Here is a 27,750-nt window from a genome sequence, read left to right as displayed (position 1 = left end):
GCAACTGCTTTTATATTAAATGAGTAGTGGTGATTTGGTGGAGTGGCAGTGGTCAATCTGTATATTTATGGGTCTTTACAAACTTCAGAATTGACCTAGTAAAAGTAAAACAGTTAAAAAAAAAAAAAAAAAAAAGGGACGCCTCCGTGGCTTAGTGGTTGAGCATCTGCCTTTGGTTCAGGGCATGATTCCAGAGCTCTAGGATCAGGTCCTGCATCGGGCTCCCTGCATGGAGCCTGCTCTTCCCTCTGCCTGTGTCTCTGCCTCTCTCTCTCTCTCTCTCATGAATAAATTAATTAATTAATTAAAAAAAAAAGACTTTTCTGTATCATTTGAAATTTTGTTTGCTGTTTGTTAAACACCAATGAATCTGTTACCCTACGAGGCTTGAATATATCCTCACATAAGTTTCTGTAGTTTAAGTAATAAAATTGGCTGCTTGTTTAATATCTTACCGAGATGGTGGTCATGTGTAGATATGGTAAGATTGGGTTTAGATGTTAGTTTTAGTAGTTCGAGTAAACTGGTGTTTGTCAGTCTGGTATGCTTTGTTTTGGTTCCTGCCACTAGATGGCAGGAATAATAAATGGTAGATTGAAATGCCGGTTTGAGCTGGTGGCCTTAGCTGCTTTGTACTTTTCCTTTACCTTGGTTGTTTTCTATTCCTATTAGTGCTGAATTTAGGGTATTTATGAAGTCTTTCCTCTAGTGGGATTTAGGTTGAACTGGTACCTTGTAACATGCTTGGCGTGACAGGGTAAAGGAGAAGGAACAGAAAACCTTTAATCCTCAATATAATCATTGGTGTTCTAATACTTTGCTTTTTACTTCAATTTTTATTTTTTTCTCTGTGGAATTCTATCCTTTATTTCTTGATTCTCTTACATTTACATTGTTATGCATAATTGGTCATTTCTGTTGGTGGAACTAGTTGCCTTCTCATTTACTAGGTGAATGAATACATGTTAACTTGGTCAATTTTGTAAAGCTTATACTACACTTTGCAAACAAACTCAAAATTATGATGGACTGTGTGAAGCTTTTCACAGAATGTATTATTTTCAAAGTAGCCTGTTGATGAAAGCCTTTGAAAAGTAGTAATGGATAAAGTCTAAGGTGATAAGAATGTAGCTTCCATGATTGTTTTGTTATGTAAGACTGTGTTGCTAGTAGACTTGTACCAGAGACTCCTTGCGGACTTATGAAGTCAGCAGCCTTGTTGGGGAAGTCCGTGCACGAGGCACTGCAAGCAGCCTTTTAAGAGGCTCCAACCAACAGCCAATAAGAAACTAGCGCCCTTGGTCCTATAGCCTCAAGAAAATGAATTCTGCCAGCAAACCTAAGTGAGCTTGGAAGTCAGTTCATTCTGTGAATGAGTCTCCTCCAGATGAGAACCCAACCCTGTTAACTCCTTGATTTCACCTTGAGACCCTAAGCAGGGAATCCAGTTAAGCTGTGCCAACACTTGTGACCCATGAAGCCATGAGGTAATATGTGTTGTTCTTAGCTATTGATTTTGTTGTAACTTGTTATATAGCAATAGAAAATTAATACAAATACCCTTGATAAACCTTTCACATCTCTGAATGTTACCTATTTGACAGGCGTTGTGGATACAATGGTGTGAGCCCAAATAGACATGATTCTAGTCTGAGGGAGAGATCATCTTGAAACCATTAAGAATAACATATACTGGGAAGACTTATGATGCCATGAGAGCATCTAATAAACCATAGTATCTCTTTAGAACTTAATTGATCTTTTAAAAACTTATTCTTCCTGGGTTGTTTTCTCATTTTTTAGCATAATCTTGACATCACAAAACTTGGTCTAGTTTTATTTCCTGTTAGTATTACGAAAATAACTTAGGTGTATTTTTTAGCCCTTGCACATGCTCTTTCTTCTTTCTAAAACACTTCTTTCCTGCCGTTTTGCTCTGTAATCCATCCAGATATAAGTTAGATGTCAGTTAAGTTCCATGAGGGAGCTTTGTGAGTTCAGGTCAATTCTGTTTCTCACCTAGCACAGTGCAGGTTGGCCCATTAAAAACAAAAACAAAACACCCACACTTTGATACGGAGTATACATTACTGGTAGAAGTATTGATACAACTTTGGAGAACCATTTAATAGTTTTAAATATATGTGATTGGAATTGCTAAATATTTGTTTGAAGAAAACCACATGTCCTTAAAAAAGACAGAATTAATTGTAGTATTTATGAAATGGAATACTACTCAGCAATAAAAAGAACAAACTGCTGCTACATGATTAAATCTCAAAAACATTATGTTGGGTGAAAAAAACCCAGACACTTCTAGAGTAGAATCTGTGATCTATATTTATTAACTGTATTTTAAGATTTGTTTATTTAAGCGTGTGTGAGCATGGGCAGGGGGAGGGTAGAGTGAGGGAGAGGGAGAGAATCTCAAGCAGGCTCCCCGCTGAGCACAGTGTCTCTGACCTGGGGCTGGATCTCATAACTCTGAGACCATGATGTGAACTGAAACTAAAAGGTTGGCCACTCAATTGACTGAGCCACCCACGCGCCCCTATGCTCTGTTTGAAATCTAAGAACAAAATAAATCTGTTATGAAAGAACTCAGTGTTTGGGAGGGAGAAGTGACTGGAAAGATTCACATGGTTACTTTCTGGGTGATGGTTTTGGGTGATAGTTAACGGTTGATGGTATTGTATAAAATTGTCAAAATTTACTGAATCAAATATGTAAGGTCAGTATATTTTAATACTTAATATAAATTATTCTTCAGAGAAATGTTAGGTGTCCTTTAGTATCCGATAGGTTCCCTTCTCTGCTTGATTGTATTTGCTTGTTGCCTGTCCCTCCTGCCAGATTGTCAAAGATTGTCAGCTTTATGAGGTCATGGACCAGATTTGCCTTTGGTTCTTAGAACTGTGAACTTGTATGTATAATGCCCAGGTTTATTGGCTCTGAGGGGAAAAGTTATTTGTGAACTCTAATTTCTTCATAGTTGATATCTATACTTTATGGTTGTTGCATTTTCAAGAAAAATATTTGCATTATTATGGAATCTTGTATTCAGTGTTTTTCCTTATGTAGCTTCTAGCTTTTTCTGCTCTAGGATGCACAAAAGACATCTGTTTAAGTGTTGGTAGAGTAATCTTGCTCCAATTACAGCTTTGCCAACCACAGTTTGAGATAGCATAATGCTATATTTATATACCAAAATTTTAAAATGCAATCTTTTTTATAAATGTGAAGTTTATTTTATTCTTCTAAATGAAAACTAAATATTAATTCTGTTTTCTCCAGAATCTTTGTCATCTCTCCTTAGTTTTTTGAGATTGGACATAAAAAGGATAACCTGTTAATTTTGCTTTTTGATACAGAAAGCCCTTAAGCACCACAGTGATTTGAAAAAGAACCAGGCGATTACATAGCACTTTGAAGATACTATCCTTAATGGTGGTGGTATTATTTTTTCCCTTGATTAAAATGATATTAAGTTTTGAATGATCTAATGGCTGAAAAATAAGTATAGTCTTGATTTCCCAGAACTGCCTCAGTAGATCTCAGGTGTGGTTCTTTCCAAACTCACAGCAGATTTTTCAGTGCTGGGAAGAAATGCCTTTCTAATATGTGTGTTGGAGGTCTTCTAAAATTAAGTTTAAAATTCTGCAAAATTTTTATGCACATTCTTCTGGGGAGAGGATCTGTATTTTTATCAGATTCTCAGAGTCCCTCACCCAGAAAGATTAAAAAGCCTATTTCTCCCTTTAATTTTTTTGGGTGGTTTTCATTGCCAGTCCATGGTTTTGCCAACTTCTCAGAAACAACCAACTCTAAGGTCGGCAACTAATTACTTATACTGAGTGTTTCCTGTACTGAACACAGTGAAAGTGTATTTGATGTCTGTTGATTCTCTTCATTTTTTGTTGTTTTGACTGTTTTTATGACCTTTTTTGGTTGCAGAACTAAATCATAACTGCCCTCTTTGTGTTCTAAATCATTCCAGACACGAGTATAAGAAAGATGAAGAAGAAATATTTCTGGGCAGCCCCGGTGCCGCAGCGGTTTAGCGCCGCCTGCAGCCCAGGGTGTGATCCTGGAGACCCAGGATCGAGTCCCACGTCAGGCTCTCTGCGTGGCGCCTGCTTCTCCCTCTGCCTGTATCTCTGCCCCTCTTTCTCTCTCTGTGTCTCTATGAATAAATAAATACAATCTTTAAAAAAAAAAAAAAGAAGAAACATTTCCTTCAGTAAACCTGATTTTTTATTTTTATTTTAATTTTTTAATTTTATGGAAACTCTGGTCAGAAGTGCTTGTTCTCTCTCACTTAAAAACACCAGTTTTGGGGGGAGGGGAATGCATACTTGGCAAGATTTTTAGGAATGTCAAAATCTGAAACTGTGTGGTTGCATACATACCTGTCACCTGATAACTTATTCTGTCCTGACTCTATTTCTAATATTGTTGCTTTTATCCTTGAGTTGGTGCTTAGCTATGAAAACCTGTAAAAGGATAAAATAGCATAATTGCAAAAATTAAGAAAATTCATGTTAAAGTCACTGCATTTTGAGTTCTGTATTCTATTTTAGTCTAACAAATCGAATTTAGTATTGTAGCTAAAGACCATGGAATTTTTTTTTTTTCTTTTTTTTTAAAGTAAGCCATGTGCCCAATGTGGAGCTTGACCTCAGGACCTTGAGACCAATAGTCACATGATCTATTAGCTGAGCCAGCCTAGGCAACCCCTCCTATTTGGCTTTGATTTCTGGGAAATGAAGTCAGATTTATTTTTTAAACCCCTAGGCCCTCTCATGGGGTGTTTTTTTTTGTGTGTGTGTGTGTGTGTTTTTATGTGTTTTTTTTGTGTGTTTTTATGTAGTCTTGAATTTTTGTATCTATACTTCTCTTGTCCTTTATCTTTCTGTGTTGCCTCTATTTCATTATTTTTGTGGAATAAGATTGTGGAATTTTGTGGAATTAAGACATCTTACAGATCTTTGGATCTTAAAAATAATTCTTTAAATAGGCTTTTATTGCAAAAGCTTTTAGTACTAATGGTACATTCAACATTCAAGTCATTTTAACAAATATTTAGTGAGTGTTAACTGTGCCAGGCACAGTACTAAGGATTAGGATTATATACAGGGGTCTCTGTTGTAATGGAACTTATTTTCTGGCAGGTAAATGTGTAAACAAAGATCCAAATCATTTCAGTTGTGATAATGGCTATGAAAATACTAAAATAATATGGTATGGAATATCTGGAATGTGGCCATGGGACTACCACTGTAGATATGGAAGTGAAGAGGCCTTTTTGAGGTGATATTTAAGTTAAGATCAAAATGACAAGGAGTTAGCTATTCCTGTGAAGATCTGAATTAAGAGCATCCCTTCAAGCAGGAACACCTTGGCATGTTGAAGGGACAAAATAAAGCCCCCATAGCTAGGATGTAGCGAGAAACATGGTATGGGTAGTATTAGGATAGGGCCAGATCAAGCACTGAGGTGGTAATTATGGAAGTTAAACTCTTAATTGGAATTTTTTTTTTTTTTTTTTAAAGAGTAAGGGAACAGAAATTGTTTTGGTTGCAGTAGATGTTTTCCATTTCTATATAACAATACTGAATAGTCTTGAGAATGATATAGAGGATTGATGAAAGGCTTTAGAGCCCAGAGCATAAAAAGGGACCCAAGTGTACTAACTCAGGTATATGGAGTGTTCACACATGAAAATTTAATTAAATCAGTTACACTATTTTTATTACCTTCTACCTGAATAGTGTATTTTTATAGAATAGTTTATCTTAGAGTGGGAGTTAAAGTATTTTCTACAACTCATAACCTCTCATACTAGCACTAAATCACTCAACTCGGAACATTTGTGGAAAATGTTTTAAAATTGGATCATATATAAAATGTTCAGAGGCACTTTAACAGCAGTTATTGAACTTATTACATGCCAGGTACTGTGCTTGGTGCTAGGGGTAGGAAGATCAATTCATTTATCTTTGCCTAGAGATCAGATCAAGTGAAATAGACTCTGGGCTTTGCTATTTATTGGTTGAATGACCTTGAGTAAGTTACTTAACCTCTGCGTTTGTCTTCTCTGTGAATTGGGAATGACAGTAATATCTGTATCAATAAGTTGTCATGAAGATTAAATTAATACAAATGAAGGTACTTAGAACAGTGTATAATTCATAATCACTCATTAAATGTTCGCTGTTTGTTATTATTTACTTACGTTGGGAACCTACTAATAGTAAATTAACGCTGTTTAGTATGTTGCACTAGAAAATGGTAAAATGAAAAGCTCAAGATCGAAGAATAAAGGGGGAAGTACCAGCTCTTATCCAAAAAGGATAGTTAGGGCTTAAAAAGAGGTATCTTTTGAGTTAGATCTTGAAAGATAGATGTGGGAAGATATTAAAGGAGGATTTGCTCTTCAGGTAACAAGAACACCTTGTGCAAAGGTAGGGAAGTATGAAAAATCATGAATAGTACATGTTTAGTGAAAAACCAGAAGTTGAGGTATATAAGGTGAGCAAGAAATAGGAAGGAGCCATTTCAGTGTAAGGATAGGGCAGGGAGTCTTAAAAACATTAGGACTTCATCTTGTACATTTTGGGAAACAGGTGAAAGGTTGGTATAATCATCTTAGAGATTTTTCTGTTGTGTTGGTGGATTGGGAAGTTGGAAGGAAATACCAGAAGCTAGAAAGTCTGTAAGGAGGCAAGTGAAATAGTCTAGATAAAATATGAAGAGAGCTTTAATTAGGGGAATTTAAGAGCTGAGTATAGGGAGTGAGGGTTTTATAATGATTACCAGATAAATCCAGTGATAATGGTAACATTTTAACTAAGAAAGCAACTTTTTTTTTTTTTTTTTTTTTAGTTAATTTTTTTAGAGTAGGGGGGAGAGAGAAAGAATCTTATGCAGGCTTCATGCTGGGTGTGCTCAATCTCACTACCCTGAGATCATGACCTGAGCTGAAATCAGGAGTTGGACATTTAATTGAGTGAGCCACGCAGGAGCCCCAAGAGCTACTTTAATAGTAGGGAGCAGAGTAAATAATGAGTTCAGTTTTAGGTTTGTTGAATATTATATCTGTGAAGACACTCAAGTAGGCTCTTCAATATATAGATTCAGAGTTTGGAAAAAAGAATTGTATACTTAGGAATCATACATCATAGTCAAATTTAGGAAATAGACAAAGGAAAGAGGAGAAAGGAGAAATAACAGTGAAAAGAGAACAATAAAGACCAAGGTATGACATCAATATTTGGAATATTGTGTCTAAGGAAATATCTGTGTATGGTGTTCAGTTTTTTCTTCCAAGGGATTTAGGGGCATGGTTCTTTACGTACTTAAAACTGAAGTTTAGGCATCAAACTGATTTTTTTTTTTCTCCCATGTGTTATTGCACAGTCATCCATCATCCATTTACAAAAGGAAAGCATAATCACTCACCTGTTCTGTAAGTTGCCCTGAGATGTGAAAATCTAGGGTTTCAAATGAAGGCACAATTCCAGTGTTGGTGTGGAAATACCATGCTTTCTCTAAAGAGAACAAGTGAAATACATGTTACTGAAACAACTTTATGATTCTTTCTGACATTTTCAGTTCTTAGAAGTTTATTTGTTGAATCATAGTCCTTAGAGCTCAAACATAGCAAATTTATCATTACGATACTAATATATATTCTGAGATGTTTATGAGGGCAAGTCGAGAAAATTATAAAGATTACTAAAGATTACTAATTCTAAAGCATGAAATAAAGCAGAAAAGTCAGTATTACATGAGAAGAGAAAAATGAACAGAAGTCATTTCAGGGATAGAAATTACGATACAAATCCTGTGATACTTTAGAGAAGCAAATTTAGAATTCTAAAATTAGAAAAATAGGTCTTTTCTATTAAAAACAGTACCTTCTTTAAAGGACAGTACTTTTTCTTGTGTTTTCATACTGCAGTTTTTGCTACAGTAGTTGAAGAAATAGAAAAAGTTTTTTTTTTTTTTTTTTTTTCCTTATGGAAGACCTAGACTAATGCCAGAAAGAAAATGGACAAATTGAAATAGTTAAGTCATAGACATAGGTAATGGAGAAGGTGAGCTTCCATTGCTTCACTTAGGGTAGAGATTGTACTTTTAGATAGATTATTCAAGTAATATATTACAGTAAGAATGAAAGCCAAAAGGAGCTGCAAATTAGCCACTCCTGCAAATTTTTGGCACTTTTCTTCTTCAGAAAGAGGGAGACGGAACTAAGACAGACAAATGGTTTATAGACTTCATTTCTGAAATGGGTATATGAATAATTTTCTGACATGTTAGTAATAAGATTATTTAAAGATTTAATGAAAAATGGCATAATGAATAAAGTAAGGATTTTTAAATTCAGAAAGGGTGAGAAACAACCATACTTGAAATTCTTATGGAACTAGAAAATACTTGATAACAGGGAAAAGAGGAAGAAATTCTAAATGAATTGTTTAAACTTTAAATCTTGGGATGCGTGGGTGGCTCAGCGGTTGAGAGTCTGCCTTTGGCTCAGGTCGTGATCCCAGGGTCTGGGGATTGAGACCCACGTCAGGCTCCCTGCATGGAGCCTGCTTCTCCCTCTGCCTGTGTCTCTGCCTCTCTCTCTATGTGTCTCTCATGAATAAATAAATAAAATCTTTTAAAAAATAAACTTTAAATCTCATAAGTTTGTTCAAGTCAAAATACTGGTAGATGATTATGGTGATAATAGTGGAAGTTGTGTATCTCTTGGGAGATATTGTAATGGGCAATAGAAATAATAGAATTAACTTCCCATGTCTGTCTCTCTTTCATTTTCTTTCTTCTTCATGAGAACTGAGACTTTGCTTTATATACAATCAGTTTTTGATCCATGTATATTATAAAAGTGAAACAGTCTTTTTAGGTCAAATAGGAATTCTTAATTCTCTGTTTTATACCTTGTAAACGGTTTTAAAACCATGAAGGAGGGCAGCCCCGGTGGCCCAGCGGCTTAGTGCCACCTTCAGCCTGGGGTGTGATCCTGGAGACCCGGGATCAAGTCTCATGTCGGGCTCCCTGCATGGAGCCTGCTTCTCCCTCTGCCTGTGTCTCTGCCTCTCTCTCTCTCTCTCTCTCTCTCTCTGTCACAAATAAATAAAAAATCTTAAAAAAAAAAAAAAACATGAAGGAGAAAACTGAATGAGAAAAAAATACTTACCTGTCCTTTTCTCATTTCTTTTTGATATATTGAATATGCAAATGATAGCAGACATTATTTTCATGTTATCATTAGACATTGTCCTAGAATAGTTTCTTAACATTTATGTGGCAAGTTGTTTATAAGGGAGGAAGAATTGAGGAAAAACAAGCCTGTGTTAATAGTGGAAGAGGAAGGAGGGATTGCAAGTCTTTTGGAAAATTATGTACACACATGCTTGCACATGACTTTTTAGGATGAGAAGTTTTGGGAGAGTAAAGATTAGAAATTACTGTATACTGTGGCACGTGGGTGACTCAGTCAGTTAAGCATCTGACTCTTGGTTTTGGCTCAGGTCATGATCCTGGGTCCTGGGATCCAGCTCAGAATTGGGCTCTGTGCTCAGGCCGGAATCAGCTTGAGATTGATTCTTTACCCCTCCCTCGCCCTCCCCAGCTCCTTTTCCCTGCCTGTTTGCATGCACCTCACCACCACCTCCAATAAATAATACAACCTTCAAAAAAAGGGATGCCTGGGTGGCTCAGTGGTTGAGCATCTGCCTTTGGCTTAGGTTGTGATCCCAGGGTCTGGGGATTGAGTCCTGCGTGGAATTCCCTGCAAGGAGTCTGCTTCTCCCTCTGCTTATATCTCTGCCTCTCTGTCTCTCTCATGAATAAATAAATAAAATCTTTAAAAAAAAAAACCTTAAAAAATTATAGCATACTAAGTAGAGTATGGTTATCTGGAGACACACACTGGTTGAATTGATTTAATATATGAAGTATAAGAAAGCTGCAAAGCTGCCAAGAAGGGGAGAAATTTGAAGCAGAGAAGGGGATCACTTGCTTTCTATCTCCTTTGTGAGAGTAAGGTTTGCTGAAGGGTTTGGAATAAGCATTTTATAGATTGTGTCTGATGGAAATAAGATGGTGATGATTATTACTGCTCAAGCAGTACTTAATAACATTTTCTTTTTTTTTTTAAGATTTTATTTATTTATGAGAGAGAGAGAGAGAGAGAGAAAGAGGCAGAGGCAGAGACACAGAGGGAGAAGCAGGCTCCATGCAGGGAGCCTGATGTGGGACTCGATCCCAGGACTCCAGGATCATGTCCTGGGCTGAAGGCAGGCACTAAACCGCTGAGCCACCCAGGGATCCCCTAATAACATTTTCTGACTGCGGTTTTCTTTATCTAGGCTTTTTGTGTGTTTTTTTTCTTTTTAATTTTTTTCTTTAACAATTGCTCATTGTTTCAAAAAAAAAGTCAAAAGAATGAGGCACAATCTATTGACAACTTGTTATGTAGCTTCCTAGGATTTCTTTGAGGGATACTCGATCTTTGAAATATCTATGTACTGGGGCAGCTTGGGTGGTTCAGCGGTTTAGCGCCGCCTTCAGCCCAGGGCCTGATCCTGGAGACACGGGATCAAGTCCCACATCGGGCTCCCTGCATGGAGCCTGCTTCTCTCCCTCTGCCTGTGTCTCTGCCTCTCTCTCTCTCTCTCTCGTGTCTCATGAGTAAATAAATAAAATTAAAAAAAAGAAATATCTATGTACATATACATGCATATGTAATCTTTAAGTTATTGGCATACATAGGATTATGTCATACATACCAATGAATTTTGCTTCATCTACAAAGCAACATGACATATATGGTAGCCATTAGTGCTGCCTTCCCTCTCTCCTGTGCACAACGGTGGGGGATTGTGACTAGAAGTGGCTATTGAATTCAGAGTGTAAATGATATGTATTTCTTCCCAGCTGAGAATTTATTGTGCTCCATCTTCCAAAGTTCTCCATCTGACACAGTGATTGTAACATACAAGGTAATGGGTATTCTGGATGTGACTGTTTAAAAGGTAGTATGTACCAAAGAGTTAAAATCTATAATGAGATATATTGGACTTCTCTGTCCTTTTGTTTCCAAAGTGACTTAAGAAAGGGCATAAACTTCAGGATTCAGAGTTTCATCTTAACTAAGAGAACTGTGCTAATGGTTTTTTTGCTTATATAACTTTTAAAAAAGATTTTATTTATTTGACAGGAAGACAAGATAGTGACAGAGCATGAGCTGGGAGGAGAGGGGGAAGCAGGCTTCTGCTGAACAGGGAGCTAGATGCAGGCTTGATCCCAGAACTCTTGGGATCATGACCTAAGCCAAAGGCAGAGGCTTAACTGACTAAGCCACTTACTTAGTGGCCCTTACTTATATAATTTTAAACATATACCAGTGTTTTTCAAACACTCGTTTTAGCTTTTGAACGCTTTCTTCAAATGAGACTTTACACACAAGAATCTAATATATAAACAGGTAAAAGTATATAAAATAGAATGGTGCCCTTTTCTGTTCAAAAGTGTGTTTCCCACTCCCTTCAAAGTTTATACCTGACTCATGTCAGAAATGTATTTCTAGATGGACATTTTCAAATCCCTGCGGTATAAAGAACTTTGAAATCCACTTAGAAGGTTCACCATGCCCACCAGAGTCAAAGCCCTCTAGTTCAAATCCCAGTTTGATGACTTAATGGCTGTTACGACTTTGGATAAGTTATTTGACATCTTTGTGCCTTAGTATAATCATCTGTAGACTGGGCATAAAATTGTATACTACCTGAAAGGTTTTATTTTTGTGTGTGAGGATTAAATGAAAGCTGTTCTTATAAAGTACCTGACAGTTAACAATTTTTAAAAATAATTGTTAATAAATAGAACTCAAAACTTGTCTCTTCACCACTCCCGTTAAACATCTTACATGCTGAACGCTCCCACCTTAAGGTCTTTGCCTTTGCTAGTTTCTCTATCTAGAGAGAGCTCTTTTCCCCTTTTGGAATGACTGGTTACTCCCATCCTTAAAGGTCTCACAAATATTATAAGACTCCACTTCTACCTTGTTTAAAGAAGTATTTACCCCCTCTTCCTCCCTCTTTCCCTTCTTCTTATTTCACTCTTTGGTTTCATCCCTTTCATTTCTTCCAAAGCTTTTTTTTTCAATCTGTAATTACCTGGTTTGTGTTTATTGCACTTAAACTCCAGTAGAGCTGTGACTTTGCCAGTGCTCTGTTCTTAGGGCCTAACAGAAAGCTGGTGCATATTTCTTGCTCAAGAATTTGAAAAGAAGATTTTTATCTTTCAAAAATGAAAACCATATTAATGCCCAGTATAGATTAACCACCCTTAGAGGCATATACTATTCTAATGTTTTGACAGGCAAGAGTTTTGGGAAAGTTTTGAAGGACATAGCAGTCAAATTGAGATAAGTTGTTTTTCCGAAGAGGAAACCTTGAGGCCTCACTTGGAGTCCATATATCCTTATTTTTCATAGAAACCTAAGTTTAGTTAATCTGGTTTCTCATCTCAAGGCAAATTTTTTTTTTAATTTTCTTTTTTTTTTTTAATTTTTATTTATTTATGATAGTCACACACAGAGAGAGAGAGAGGCAGAGACACAGGCAGAGAGAGAAGCAGGCTCCATGCACCGGGAGCCCGATGTGGGATTCTATTCTGGGTCTCCAGGATCGCGCCCTGGGCCAAAGGCAGGCGCCAAACCACTGCGCCACCCAGGGATCCCTCAAGGCAAATTAAAATACTAGGGTGATTCAGGACTTCCCTCTTAAGGGGACTAGGTTGGGATGTGGTAATACTTGGTACAGTACTCCGCCCCTCACTCTCCATTTGCCCTCCCTCCTCTCCTAACCCTCATTTGCTACTTGCATTTGTTACCTCTCTTTTGTTTCTTTCTTCTTTTCTGTTTCTGATCGACTCTTCTGTTCCTTAGATTTTTATTTGCAAAGGCTGAGCTAAACTAGACTTGTGTTGTCTTAAAATCAGATTGTGGATAGAACACTTTGGGGATGTGAACATGTTTGTGTCTCATCACCTCTGTATTTAGACTGGTTACTTATAGTTTGAATTTATTCCATAAATCTTGTTTCTAAATTTATCTAAAACTATTAATCTTGTATCTGTATAGGAAAAAGGTAGAAATTGTTATAACAGGCACTTATTTGAGACAATCAATTTAATGCCAGTGTTAAAAAAAAGCAACATCACCTGCCCACACCTCCCTTCCCCAGAAATGTCCAATAGGAAACATTAGTTGAAGATATAATTACTTGTATGTATTTGGTAGATAGTTTTAGAGAAGTAACATGATTTAGGGAAAAGAATGACAGAACTGGCCCTTGGAAAGCTTGTCAAGGTTTTACTTTCAGTGCTGCCTTTAGCTCTTGTTTTTGGGCTAGAACTTTGTCTTTTACTTCCTCCTGTAAATTAGTGAAGCTTTTATTTCTTAGCTTTGCCAATTCGGATTCTACACATACTATATATTATGTTTCAAAAGCTAGTCATAGGGTATTAGATGCCTTAAGGTTCATCATGGCATTAAGGATAACAATATACTGTTTTTCCACTTCATTTATTCTTAGGCATTTTCCAATTATGTTAATATTTTTTCTGACATACTGCCATATTTTTGTAGAGAATTGGAAATGTTAATTAAATAAACAAAACGCTTTCCCACCTCAGAGGTTTCTTCTTTTTTTCCCCCAGAGGTTTCTTCTTGAAGGTTGAAAAGCTGTAGGTTAATTTTAGGGCTGAGGCATAATTTTTTTTTTAACCTTTAAGATTAAGGGTATATTGTGGTATTTTGCTTCATGATCATAAGAGTTTGTTTTTGTTGTTACTGTCTAGGGTGTACTTTAGGTTATTTCATATAAGATGAAATAAATCCAAAATCAAATGTACAAGTGGTTACATCCAACAAGATTTACAGGAGGAAAAATTTGCAGAGGCAGCTGTTAATGGCTTTTTCTTCTCTTTCATAAAGATACAGTACTGGTTTACAAATGAGATGGAATTTAGCGTTTGTTTTCATAAAGAAACAATACAGTATATGCTGGATAAACTTTAAATCAGCTTGTAAAGTTCTAAGCTGTAATGTTTTGAATACAGGATTGTACTAGAACCCAAGAAATATAACCTTTTTTTCATAAATAAGATTTCATCATTTAATCACATGTTGCTACTTGAGGAGGTAGTCTCTTCTCCCTAAATCAAGTACATAAACCTTTCTTAACTTCTGATGGGTTTATTGTAATGAAGAAATAATGAACTGTGGGATTTGCAAGGATTAAAAAAGCAAAACAGGTGGATGGCTTCCAGAAGTAAGTTCTTTATTCCTATTTTCTTTTCATTGTTTCCTATAGATATAGGGAAAAGCAGTTATAAAATGCAGTGTCTTTGAATAGCCAAAGAACATTTAGGTCTTACCTAAATATACATTGCAGAAGAAAGCAAAATTAACGTATCTTAGCTTCTGTGTAAAATTGGATCTCTTAAGACCTCTTTTAATTTGTAATGTGGCTATTGCACTTTCTTTATCAAATTTAAAAATCATACTGTGCTCTTTTATCCTCACTTTTTTTCCTTGTATCTTTGAACTGCCAGTTTGCTTGTTATCAGGAAGTAGTGGAATTATTGATATGCTCCTTTCAGAAAATAAAAATGTCCATGTGAAAATTATTTTGTCTGTCTTAATGAAGTCATTTTTCCACACATTATTGGAATTGCAGAACGGCTTTCGACATTGAGTTGAGAGAATTTGGTAGAGGCATTCATTATTTTTAAAAAACTTTCATGAAAACGTTATATAAACCAAATGTAGATAGAACAATAAAGAACATCATGTAGCTACCATCTGTATTAATAATTATCTTTTGTCATATTTGTTTCAAAACAAATTATTGAAGTTAAAATACTGAAAGTTACTTGACAATATTAAAAGAATGGATATATGTAAAATCTGATAGTGTTCTCAGACTATTTTAAGATAGATGTTATTTTACCACCTTTTTCTTTTATTTCCATTTTATTTTGGTGATTTCTAACCTTTAATGCATCATTTTTCAGTCTGTTTACCTAGTTTTACTTGGGGAAAACTAATTTGTATGTATGAGAGTGAGTGTATTTGTGATACTTTCCATAATAAAGTTTACATATATACATACATCTGACTCTTCAGAGACACTGTATTTTATAACTGCCTTTCCATGTATCTATAGAAAACCATGAAAAGTAAGAAAATAGGAATAAAGAACTTGCTTCTAGAAGCCACATACCTGTTTGTTTTATTAATATATATATGTATCATGTTCCTTATGTGTATAATTATGTAAATAATATGTGTATATAAATTTTATTACAATTTCATATATACATACCTGTGTATATGTAAACTATATATTTATCCACACATTTTCAAACATACACAAAAGTAGATCTAATAATATAAGGAACCTCTAGGCATACATCACTCAGCTTCAGTAGTTACCACTTTATGGTCCTCTTGTTTTCTCTGTAACCTCCTATTCTCGCTACTTAAAAATTTTTTTAATATGTAAATTGGACATGCTAAAATTGACTGCTTTTGTGCACACAGCTGCTTGAGTTTAATGAAGAAGAAAATAGAAGATAAAAATTTAAGTCAATGTTCTAATTACTGGTGTTCCAAAAAAGGAGAATTAACTAAACATTAGTTGAACCTCGTGAATGAAGTGCCAGGAACTATGAGATACCTCCAAGGATACAAAAATCACAGAGAAAAGATATTTCATTATGAGGTGAACTACAGTAGAGGTTCCAAAATGATGTTTTCAAGGCTCAAGTGAAAGGACTAGGCGGGGGGGTGATGGAATATTAGAGAAGATTCTTCAAGAGTGAATTTCAGGTTTGAGAGGATTGCATGAGGAAGAATATAATGTATGGCTGTGGTAGGTTTCTATGTAGATGGAACAAAGGCCTGAGAATGACCATGCTAAAATTGAACAATATGAAGGTGAAACTAAAAATTGATAAATTTATGTTAAAGTTCCTTAATAATAGAATCAAGTGTATTTGTGTTGTCAGTCCAAATGCTTTTTATATTTGTTTCGATTGAGATGTTTGTTTTTTCTCCTAAGTTACTAACGTTGCCCCCCCGGGTTCCTTTAAAAAAAAAAAGAAACCTTTTTTTAAATTTAGATTATTTAACATATAACAATCTATTAGTTTAAGGTGTACAGCATAATTATTTGATATATATAGATGCTGCAAAATGATTAACACAGTAAATTTAGTTATAGATTTTATTTTTGTGATGAGAATTTTTAAGATCTACTCCCTAAGCAACTTTCAAACATACAGAACAGTATTGTTAATTATAGTTATCATGCTATACATTATGTCATAGGACTTATTTATCATATAACTGGAAGTTTATACCTTTTGACCACCTTCACGCATTTCACCCTCCCCCATTCCCTACCTCTGGCAACCACCAACCAGTGTGCTCTCTGATTATGAGGGTTTTTTTTAGGATCATATAGTATCTGTCTTTCTCTGTTTTATTTTACTTAGCATACCTTCAGGGTCCATCTTTGTGGCCACAAATGGCAGGGTTTCCTTCTTTTTATGGCTGAATAATATTTGAGTTGTTTTTACATGCCACATTTTCTTTACTCATTAGTTGATAAATTGTCTCCATATCTCGACTGTGCTACAGTGAACCTTGGGGTGCAGATATCTTTTTGAGATGGAATTACTGGATGATATGCTAGTTCTATTTTTAGTTTTTTGAGTAACTTACATGCTACTTTCCATAGTGGCTGTACTATCCCTATAACATTGTGTATGAGGGAGCCGTTTTCTCCACATCTTTGCCAATACTTGTCATTTCTTGTCTTTTTAAAAAATAGTCGTTCTAACAGGTGTGAGGTGGTATCTCATTGTGGTTTTGATTTGCATTTCCCTGGTGATGAGTGATGTTGAACATCTTTTCATATATCTGTTGCCATTTGTATGTCTTTGGAAAAAAAGATTAGTTTGGATTGGATGTTTAATGCTCCACAGAGGTATCCTGGGAATTCCATAAAAGAAAATAATCAAACTATACTAACAACTGAATTGGCAGCACAATGTCATGATATTTTATAAATTTGGATTTGCATGCTTCTGGTTTAATCTTACAAATATAATTTATATGTATGTGTACACATACACACACATAATGAGAAATACAAAAATTTTGTAGTCAGTCTTCAATCAATTTTCTTTTAGGCTCCAAATAGATTTCTCCATCTAATTGTACAGTATCTTTAACAAGGAAAACATTTAAAAATTCTCCCTTGTACAAATTTTAACTGATAGACAAATATCAATTTTGTGAACCAAAATGCTGAAAAATTAGATGACATGGTTAACATCATTGCAACTATGATATGTTACCTCAAGTTTAAGATTCTGTATTCACTGAAAGCATCTAATTGTTCTTCCTGTTTGGCTTTATAAGTAAATACTATAAATTTCAACTTAAATTTCTTTTGAAAAGTATACTTTATCTTTTATTTTTCATAACGATTTTATTTGAATAAAGTTTGTATGCCCTTAAAAGTTTGAAATGCAGTAGCTTATTCCATTTTGGAATTTCATACTGTATGTCTTAACTATTTTGATTAACTTTGTTTACTTTGAAATTAATATTCTTCTATTTTTCTGCTAATTGAAATAGATTCTTCTATTTTTCTGCTAATTGTAAGGACTGATATTTTGAATAGACTGAAATAGGAAAAAAACTACTTATTCTAACGGCTTTCAAAACCTGAAGTGTCTTTGGCACATCTATATGTTTTTAACAGTCACGGGGATGTTTATTGATTTTCAAATTTAAAGTCTGAAGGGATCTAATGATAAATTATTGGAATTAATAAGCATTTGCAATATTTCTGGTTAGAAAATCAATATAAAATATCAAGAGATTTCCTGTCAATGTCAAGCAGAATTTTAAAAAATTAAATGAATATACCATTAAAGATGGGAATAAATCTAAGCAAAGATGTGCAAGACCTGTAAGGTGAAACTACACATTTTCTGGAGAGACGTTAAAGATTTAAATGAAGAAGATATATTTATGGATTTGTCAAGTATTGTAAGGATGTTAATTCTCCCCAAAGTGGTTTGTGGAGTTAATGGACCTCCAATCAAAGCCTCACATTTTCTTTTTTTGGTGGAATTGACAAGCTTTATTTTAAAATTTATATAAAAATGCAAAAGGACAAAATAAAAGGCACAATTAATAAGAAGTTTCTTCCAGATGTCAAGATATAATTTAAAGCTCCAGTAATGAAGATTACATATTACTGATACAAGGATAGAAATAAAGACCACTTGAACAAGACAATCCAGAAACAGATCTGCACATTAACAAATCCTTAATATATGATGGAGATGGAACTTCAGAGGAGTGGAGAAAAGATAGGATTGTTTTGAAGATTTTATTTGTTTATTTGACAGAGAGAGAGCACAAACAGTGGGAGCAGCAGGCAGAGAGAGAGGGAGAAGCAGGCTCCCCACTGAGTGGGGAGCACCATGCGGGGTTTGATACCAGGATCCCGGGATCATGGCCTGAACCGAAGGCAGATGCCCAACCAACTAAGCCACCCAGGCGCCCCTAGTTGTTTTAAAAAATGATGGTGGAACGATTATTTAAAAAGAGAAAATAAAAATAAAATTCAATCCCTATTTCACACCATGTAAAATAACCCATTCTAGGTATATTAAAGACCTAAATAAATAAGTTGAAATTGTAAACTGTTATGAAGAAGAGAATTAAACAATATCCTTATAACTTTGGGGTGGGTTAGGACTTTATTTTTACCTAGGAGTAAAACACGACCCTATAGCAGAATGTTGGTAAATTTAGGTGTGTATGTCAAGAATTTCTATTCTTTTAAATACCATTGTGATGAAAAGAGAGGCCACGGAATGAAAGAGGTTTTTACAGCTTATAAAGAACTTAATCAAATCACCTAGAAAAAAAAAATGTTCAAAGTATTTCAACATACACTTTTACCCAAGAGGAAATTTTAATGGCCAGTAAATAAATGAAAAGTACTCAGCATCAGGAGTTATCATGGAAATATCAACATATAGTTACCATTGTTGGCAAGAACCAAATTTGGTAATCCTATATTGGTAATATTGCTAAGCAACAAGAAAGAACTCTTGGATAGAGTGTCCACTTTTTATTTATTTACCCCTACAGTCACAGTTAATTTAGCTATCACACAGGACACTTAGATTACTTAAGTAGTGTGTCTTATGGTTGGGAAGGATGAGGATGTGGTACTATATTATGGGTCTAAAAAAAATAGTGACTACTATAACACTACAAGTACCCAGTGAATTGAATGTACTGCCTTTTATAGTCCTGTTGTTTCACTTCCAGGAAGTAAAAAAACAATGAAAGCCATAAGGGCATTCCAGAAGATTGTTCATTGTGATGGGTTGGAAAAAGCCAGAAAATGGATAGAAAAACAAATGATAATTTAGACAGGAGGAAGCTAACTGAAAATCAAAGAGAATGGGTATGTAAGATTCCATCAGGGAATTCTGGGAGTCTCGCATACCAGGAGTAACTTGATCCTGGGGATAAAATGGGACTAAACACATTCTGCTTATATTTATGTTTAGTTTTTAGGTACCTTGACTAGGTTTTTAATAGAATCTTAATGAGCTTTCTTGTTTATCCTAACTTTTTAATTATGCCTTTAGGCTTAGATCCCAGGAAGTGTAGTTAAAATTTGTTCCTTGTCTTTAATTTGGGGATACTATGTCAAACTGGCATTAGGTACCTATCAAAGTAGCTTGATTGTATCTCACCCCTACTGAAAAACATACTTATGAAATCAGTTATTCATTTAAATATTTGAGGACTACTTGTGTTACGTGGTGTCCTGGATGCTGGAGACAGTGGTATCCTAATGGGAGTGTTTATCTAGTGAGGTAAATATTAAGTGAACTGATGTGAAATTACATCTTTGGCAAGTGTTAGGAAGAAAAAAACACACTACACCTTTTCACAACATCATCCTTAGAAATGTGCTGAAATTTGAAGGGTGAATTATTTAGGATGAGTGGGAGATATTAGTGATCCAGAGAGAGGGAATTAGCAGTCTGAAGATCCTAGGAAGGATCTTCAGTTTGTGGTTTCAGTTAACTGTAGTCCTGAAGCAGATGATCCTCCTGTCAGAAGGTCAGCAGTAGCCTAATGCTACATCATATTGCCTATATCATTCACCTCATTTTATCTCATCATGTGGGCAGTTTATCATCTCATATCATCATAAGAAGGATGAGTACCATACAATAAAATATTTTGAGAGACCATATTCACATTACTTTTATTACACTATATTGTTATAATTCTATTTTATTATTGTTACTCTCTGTGCCTAATTTATAAAGTTAAACTTAATCATCATAGGTATGTATATGAAAAAATGCAGTATGTAAAGGATTCTGTTCCATTACAATTTCAGATATTCATTGGGGGGCTTGGAATGTTATCCCTCACAGTTAAAGGGGGCTACTATATCTGGGTAGTAGGAATATAGTAAGGTATGAAATGAGACTAGCATTATTTAAGAACTAAAGTGTGTATGGCTTTATAATAAGAAGTGGAGGTTCCTTCCTTTTTAAATACATGGTTTTTTTAAAATTTTTAATAGGGGAAGCCTTTGAATATTAGTAGAAAATTACAGTATGATCACATTTGCATTTTGAAAAGATGTTCTTTGTTGAGATGTGTACAGATTGGATATCTAGGAGATGAGTTGGAGACTATTGCAGGAGTTTGGTTAGGATGATAGCCTGGGTTAGAGTGCTGGTATCAGAGTAGGGAAGGAGGGGACAAACTGTCCAATTTGTTGGTGTATAACTGTTCATAGTAGTCTCTTATGATCTTTTGTATTTTTGTGATAGCGGTTATAGTGGACAAATTTCAGAGATATTTAAGGAGTAAATGACAACTTGATTATGATTTGTGTGTAGGATGTGAAGGAGAAGGATGGAGGTCAAGGATGACCTCTAAATTTTTGTCTTTAACTTAGGTGGTAGAATATCGTAAAAGCAGGCATATGTTTATATGTGTTGGGGGTAGATAGGAGTCTGATCATGAGTTTAGTTGGATATTGAGTTGGAGATGCCTCTGTGACATTCAAGGACAAAACCAAGCCCAAACAAAAAACCAGATGTAGGCAGGTAGATTGTTGGGCATGCTGGTAATAATTATTAAAGAGACCCAAGAGTGATTGACATCTCTTGGGGAGAGTTAGAATGAGTTAATGAGAGGATCTTGGGTAGAGGAGGCTGCCTGCACAGGAAACAGGGAAAGGACTGGAGATTATGGTGTAAAAATCCAGAGACTTGTAGTTATCAGTGGCATTTTGAAATCTATTGAGATATATATGAGGTTTCTTTTTCCCAGGTAAGAGAAATGTAAAACCTTCTGGATTTATCTTTAGATTTCTTAATTTTTTTCATAATCCTTTTTCCAGCTTTATTGAAATATAATTGACAAAGTTGCATATATTTAAATACACTGATGATTTGATAGACCTAAATTATGAAATAATTACATAATTTAATCATATGTATTGTCTCACATGTTGCTTTTTTTTTTATGAGTACCCTTAAGATCTAATTCAACAACATTCAAGTGTATAAAGTGGTATTATTAACTATAGTCACCATGGTGTATGGTAAATCCTTAGAATTTATTCATATTGTAACTGAAAGTTTGTACCTTTTGACCATCATCTCCCCATTTGTCCCAATCCCACATCCCCTGGCTACCACCACTCTAAGTTAAACTGTTTTTTTTTTTTTTTTTTTTAAGGTAGTCCACTTACAAGTGATACCATATATTTTTCTTTCTCTGTCTGGCTTATTTCTTCATAGTATAATACCCTCCAGATTAGTTTTTGTTTTGGGGAGGTGTGTGTATATATGTGTATGTGTGTGTGTGTGTGTTTAAAGATTTATTGAGGGATCCCTGGGTGGCGCAGCGGTTTAGCGCCTGCCTTTGGCCCAGGGCGCGATCCTGGAGACCCGGGATCGAATCCCACGTCGGGCTCCTGGTGCATGGAGCCTGCTTCTCCCTCTGCCTATGTCTCTGCCTCTCTCTCTCTCTCTCTGTGACTACCATAAATAAATAAAAAATATTAAAAAAAAGTTTAAAAAAAAATAAAGATTTATTGAAAGAGAGAGACACAGGGTGAGAAAGAGAGAGAGAACAAGTGGTGAAGAGGGAGAAGCAGACTCCCTGCTGAGGAAGGAGCGCGACTTGTGGCTCCATCCCAGGACTTGAGCCGAAGGCAGACGCTTAAGCGCCAACCGAGCTACCCAGGCACCCTTGGGGAGGTTTTTGAGTGGCCTCAGTTCCTCATATATTTTAGATATTAACTTCTTATTAGGTATATGGTTTGCAAATATTTTTTCTCATTGCATTGACTGCCTTTTCATATTATTTTTTTCATTGCTTTGCACCAACTTTTTGTTTGATACAGTCTCACTTTATTTTGTTGTTTGTAGTGCTTGCTTCGGCAGCACATATACTAAAAATATTTTGTTGTTTGTGTTGGTTGTGTTTTTGATGCCCTGCCCCCCATCATTGCCAAGGACAATGTCAAGGAACTTTTTCTGTTTTTTTGTTTTGCTTTCTAGAGTTTTATGGTTTTAGGTGTTAATATAACTCTATAATGTATTTTTAGTTAATTTTTGTGTGGGGGGGATCTCTGGGTGGCTCAGTGGTTTCATGCCTGCCTTCGGCCCAGGGTGTGATCCTGGACTCCAGGATCGAGTCCCACATCGGGCTCCCTGCATGGAGCCTGGTTCTCCCTCTGCCTGTGTCTCTGCCTCTCTCTCTCATTTTGTGTGTTGCTCATGAATAAATAAAATCTTAAAAAAAAAAATTTGTGTGTGGTTGGTATAAGATAGGAGTACACTTTTATTCTTTTTCACATGTAATATCCAGTTTTCCCAACACCATTAATCAAAGAGATTATTCTTTCCCCATTGCTTATACTTGGCACCCTTGTCAAAGATTAATTGACTCCACGCATGTGTGATTTTATTTCTTGGCCCTATATTCTGTTCCAATGGTCTATTTCTTTTTTTTTTTATGCCAGTACCATACTGTTTCGTTTACTATAACTTTGTAATAGATTTTGAAGTCCTCCACCTTTGTGATACCACCTTCTTTTCAAGATTGCCTTGGGTGTAATCGAAGTCTTTTGTGGTACCATACACATTGTTGGATTATTTTTTTATTTCTGTGAAAAATATTATTGTAATTTTTATAGCGATTGCATAGAATATATAGACTGCTTTGGGTACTGTGGTCATTTTAACAATATTAATGGTTCAATCCAAGAACATGGTATATCTTTCCATTTACTTAGGTCTTTCATCATGTAGTTTTCAGTGTACATGTTTTTCACTTTGGTTAAATTAATTCCTAAGTACTTTATTGACTTTATTTATTTTTTAAAGATTTTATTTATTCATTCATGAGAGATACACACAGAGAGACAGAGAAAGAGAGGCAGAGACATAGGCAGAGGAAGAAGCAGGTTCCATACATGGATCCTGATGGGGGACTCGGTCCCAGGTCTCCAGGATCAGGCCCTGGGCTGAAGGCGGCGCTAAACTGCTGAGCCACCCCGGCTGCCCTTTTATTGACTTTAATACTATTGTAAATGGGATTGCATTCCTGATTTCTCTTTGAGATATTTCAGTTAGTACATAGAAATGCAGCGGAGTTTTGAATGATGTTTTTTGTCTGTAGGTTTTTCAGTATATAAGATCATGTCCGCTGCGGTTTTGCTTCTTCTTTTCTAACTTGGATGCCTTCCCCACCCCACCCCCCCAAACTGCTCTGGCTAGGATTTTAGTTTTATGTTGAATAGAAGTGTTTACAGTGGGCACCCTTGTCTTGTTCCTGATCTTAGAAGAAAATCTTTTAAATTTTCACCATGGAGTATGATTTAGCTGTGGGCTTGTCATGTGTAACTTTTATTATGTTGAGGTACCCTTCCTTCTATACCCAATTTGTTGAGAATTTTTTGTCAGGAAAGGATGTTGAATTTTGCCAGATGTCTTTTCTGCATCTATTGAAATGACCATATGATTTTTTCATCATTTTTATTAATACGTGGTATATTACATTTATTGATTGCCATATATTGAGCCATCCTCAACTCCTAGGGGTAAATACCTGTTGATCATGCTGTATGATTATGATCATGTTGTATTGAAGAATGTGCTATTGAATTTGATTTGTTAGTATTTTCTTGATTTTTACATGTATGCTCATCAGGGACATTGGCCTATAATTTTATCTTCTAGTGCCCTTGTTTGGCTTTGATAGTGTAAATCTGGTCTCATAAATTGAGTTTTAGAAGTATTGTCTGATTTTTTGGAAGAGTTTGAGAAGGATTGGCATTAATTATTCTTTAAATGTTTGATAGAATTTGCCATTGATGCCATCTTGTTGGGGTTTTCTTTCTTGGGAAATTTTTGATTATTGATTCAATCTTCTTACTTACTGGTCTGTTTAGATTTTCTATTTCTTCCTGATTCAATCTTGATGTAGGTTATATGTTTTTTAATTGTTCATTTCTTCTAGTTGTCCAATTTGTTGATATATAAATGTTCATAGTAGTCTCCTATGATCCTTTGCATTTTTGTAGTATCATTTCTGATTTTATTTATCTGAGTCGTCTCTCTTTTCTTGGTCTAGCTAAAGGTTCTGTCAGTTTATTTTTTCAAAATCACCAGTTCTTTGTTTGTTGATCTTTGTTTTTCTAGTCTTTATTTCATTTGTCTTTGCTCTGATCTTTGTTATTTTCTTTCTTCTAATTTTGGACATCGTTTATTTTCCTAGTTCCTTGAGATGTAAAGTTACGTTGTTTGAAATCTGTTTTTATATTAATGTACATGTTTATTGCTCTAAACCTCCCTCTTAAATTGTTTTTGATGCATTCTCTAAGTTTTACTGTATTATATTTCCATTTGTGTTTGTCTCAAGAGAGTTTTTAATTGTCCTTCTTTTTTTCTCCTTTGGCTTATTGATTGTTCAGGACCATATTTTCAATTTCCACATGTTTTTGAATTCTCCAGTTTTCTTATTGATTTCTAGAGTCTTATCATGATGGTTGGAAAAGATACTTGATATAATTTCAGTCTTTTAAAATTTGTTAAGACTTGTTTTTGTGACCTAACATATGATATATTCTGGAGAAAATTCTGTATGTGCCTGAGAATAATATGGGCTCTGCCACTGTCATATACAATGTTCTATATTAATTTGTTAGATTCATTTGGTTTGAGTGTAGTTCAAGCCTGATATCACTTACTGATACTCTCTTTGCATGATGTGTCCAGTATTGAAAGTAGATATTGAAGTCCCCTAATACTATTGTATTGCTGTCTGTTTCTGCTTTTGGATCTGCTACATTTGCTTAATATATTTAGGTGCTTGGATGTTGAGGGGCATACATATTTACAGTTGTTACATCCTTTCAGGCTGCTGTGGCTTCTTAGTCTCTTCAGATAGGCTCATTTCTGCTTCCTGTGGCATTCCAATTGTATGTGATGCATAGCTTTCATATTGCTTACTTTTCTCAAATTGTTTTAGGTGTGCTTAGTTTTGTATTTGTTGAAATTTGTCTAAAAATGCTGCAGTGCATTTCTTCTCATTTGTCTTTTGTCTTTCATTGATTAAATTTCTCATTCCTTAAGGTCATATTCTCATTTTACAGTGCTCAAATAGTTTATTCTCTTATGGTTCTAGTGCGATTATAATTTATTCTTTATTCCTGTAGTCTTTAGGGTTGTAGAATTGAAGGTGATCATGTCAGGTATGCTTCTTTCGTTTTGTTGCTGTCTTCCGTCAGTGATTCTTTATCTTCTGAGAATCATTGATTTGGACCATGTGGTGAATTCCATGTACCCTCACCTTTTTTGTTCAAATATATAGCTGTGTACTGCCACCTGTATCTAAGCAATGGCCAAATGTTAATTTGAGCATTATTAATTTTGTAAGTGTGGTTTTTTGAAGAGGGGGGGTCCTTTGTTTTTAGTCATATACAAGTAGTATAAGCCTATTCCTTGGAGAATAATATTATTCAATTTCTATGAAAGAAATAAGTATGTAGCCATATATTTACATTTATAGTATTAACAAGATAGGGCTATTTCTTTCTGGTAAGCACATTTTCATAACATTTCCTTTTTTCCTCTTTTCTCTAGGTTTAACTATAGATCAACACATCATCTTGCATCCCATGGGTTCTATGAATTTTTAAATTGGTTTGATGAAAGAGCATGGTATCCACTAGGAAGAATAGTAGGTGGTACTGTAAGTATATCTGCAGTTATTTATGTTAATCATAAAGTTTTATAAATCATTAGTTGTTAAGGTGATGGAGATCCTTGAAACCTTTGTATAGTTAACTAATACAATTTTCTGTGGCTGATTATCTAGTATTTAATATACTAAATCTCTTCTTGACATTCCCTTTCCCCCCTTTGCTTCCCCACCTTTTCTGCACACATTTGGGTTACCTCACACTAGCCGCTATTTCTGACAAGTGGAGACTGGGAAAGAGGATTTCTTGTCATACTACATCTTAAGTTCAGGTTATTTGTGTTTTTGTTTTGTTCTATAGCAACTTAATTGAAATTTTTTTTTGAAAAGAAATAGAAATTTAGAAGAATCAGATAATTTTATTTTTTATTTTTATTTTTTAAAGGTTTTATTTATTTATTCATGAGAGCCACAGAGAGAGAGAGAGGAACAGACACAGGCAGAGGGAAAAGCAGGCTCCATGCAGGGAGCCTGACGTGGGACTCAATCCCGGGACCCCAGGATCACGCCCTGGGCTGAAGGTGGTGCTAAACTGCTGAGCCACCCGGGCTGCCCAGATAATTTTATTTATTTTTTTGGGGGTGGTGCAGAGGAAAGGGAAGAGAAAGAATCTTAAAGCAGGCTCCACACCCAGTGCAGAGCCTGACTTGGCATTTGATGTCACAACTCTGAGATCATGACCTGAACTGAAATCAAGATCAGACACTTAACCGACTGAACCACCCAGGCGCCCCCAGATCATTTTAATTTTTAGGCCCTAAAGCTGCCTTAAGTTACTTCAGGTAATTGAGTACTGATCATAGCTCACGGGGAACTATTATATTCAGAATGTGACATAAGGGAAATATTTTTATGGTCTGGAATGTAAGGAGAATGTTGAAGAGATAGTGCAAGATAGACATCTTTGGGGAAAGATGTGTTAATTAATTAATTAATTAAAAAAAGATTTATTTATTTATTCATGAGAGAGACAGAGGGACAGAGACACAGGGAGAGGGAGAAGTAGGCTCCATGCAGGGAGCCTGATGTGTGGGACTCGATCCCGGATCCCGGGATCATGCCCTGAGCCGAAGGCAGACGCCCAATAGCTGAGCCACCCAGGCGTCCCTAAAGATGTGTTTAGTCTTATTTTTTTCTTGATCTGTTTTGTCAAAGGTTTATCAGTTTATTAGATCTTTTAACCCAAAGAAACTTTGACTTTTTGATTATTTTAGTCTTTTATTGCATTTCGATTTATTTCCTTCCTCTATTTTCTTGGGTATATTTTGATGTTTTTCTGACTTCTTGATATAGTTGGTTCAATAACCGTTCTTTGT

The 27,750-nt window shown here is 35.3% G+C and overlaps 1 protein-coding gene across 2 annotated transcripts in view; it reads left to right on the top strand.

Annotated features, from left to right (window-relative positions):
* The window catches only part of STT3B (STT3 oligosaccharyltransferase complex catalytic subunit B), a 106,724-nt gene that overhangs the window by 19,003 nt on the left and 59,971 nt on the right, over window positions 1–27,750 (top strand). For both annotated transcript variants that reach the window (XM_038570618.1, XM_038570619.1), the window contains exon 2: window positions 26,317–26,425. In XM_038570618.1, coding sequence (XP_038426546.1) covers window positions 26,317–26,425 — 109 coding nt within the window. The remainder of the gene's footprint in view (window positions 1–26,316; window positions 26,426–27,750) is intronic.

Source organism: Canis lupus, chromosome 23 (genome assembly GCF_011100685.1).
Source record: "Canis lupus familiaris isolate Mischka breed German Shepherd chromosome 23, alternate assembly UU_Cfam_GSD_1.0, whole genome shotgun sequence".
Taxonomy (NCBI): domain Eukaryota; kingdom Metazoa; phylum Chordata; class Mammalia; order Carnivora; family Canidae; genus Canis; species Canis lupus.
Note: the sequence above shows the minus strand (reverse complement) of the source record. Positions and strands in the feature narration are given on the sequence as shown.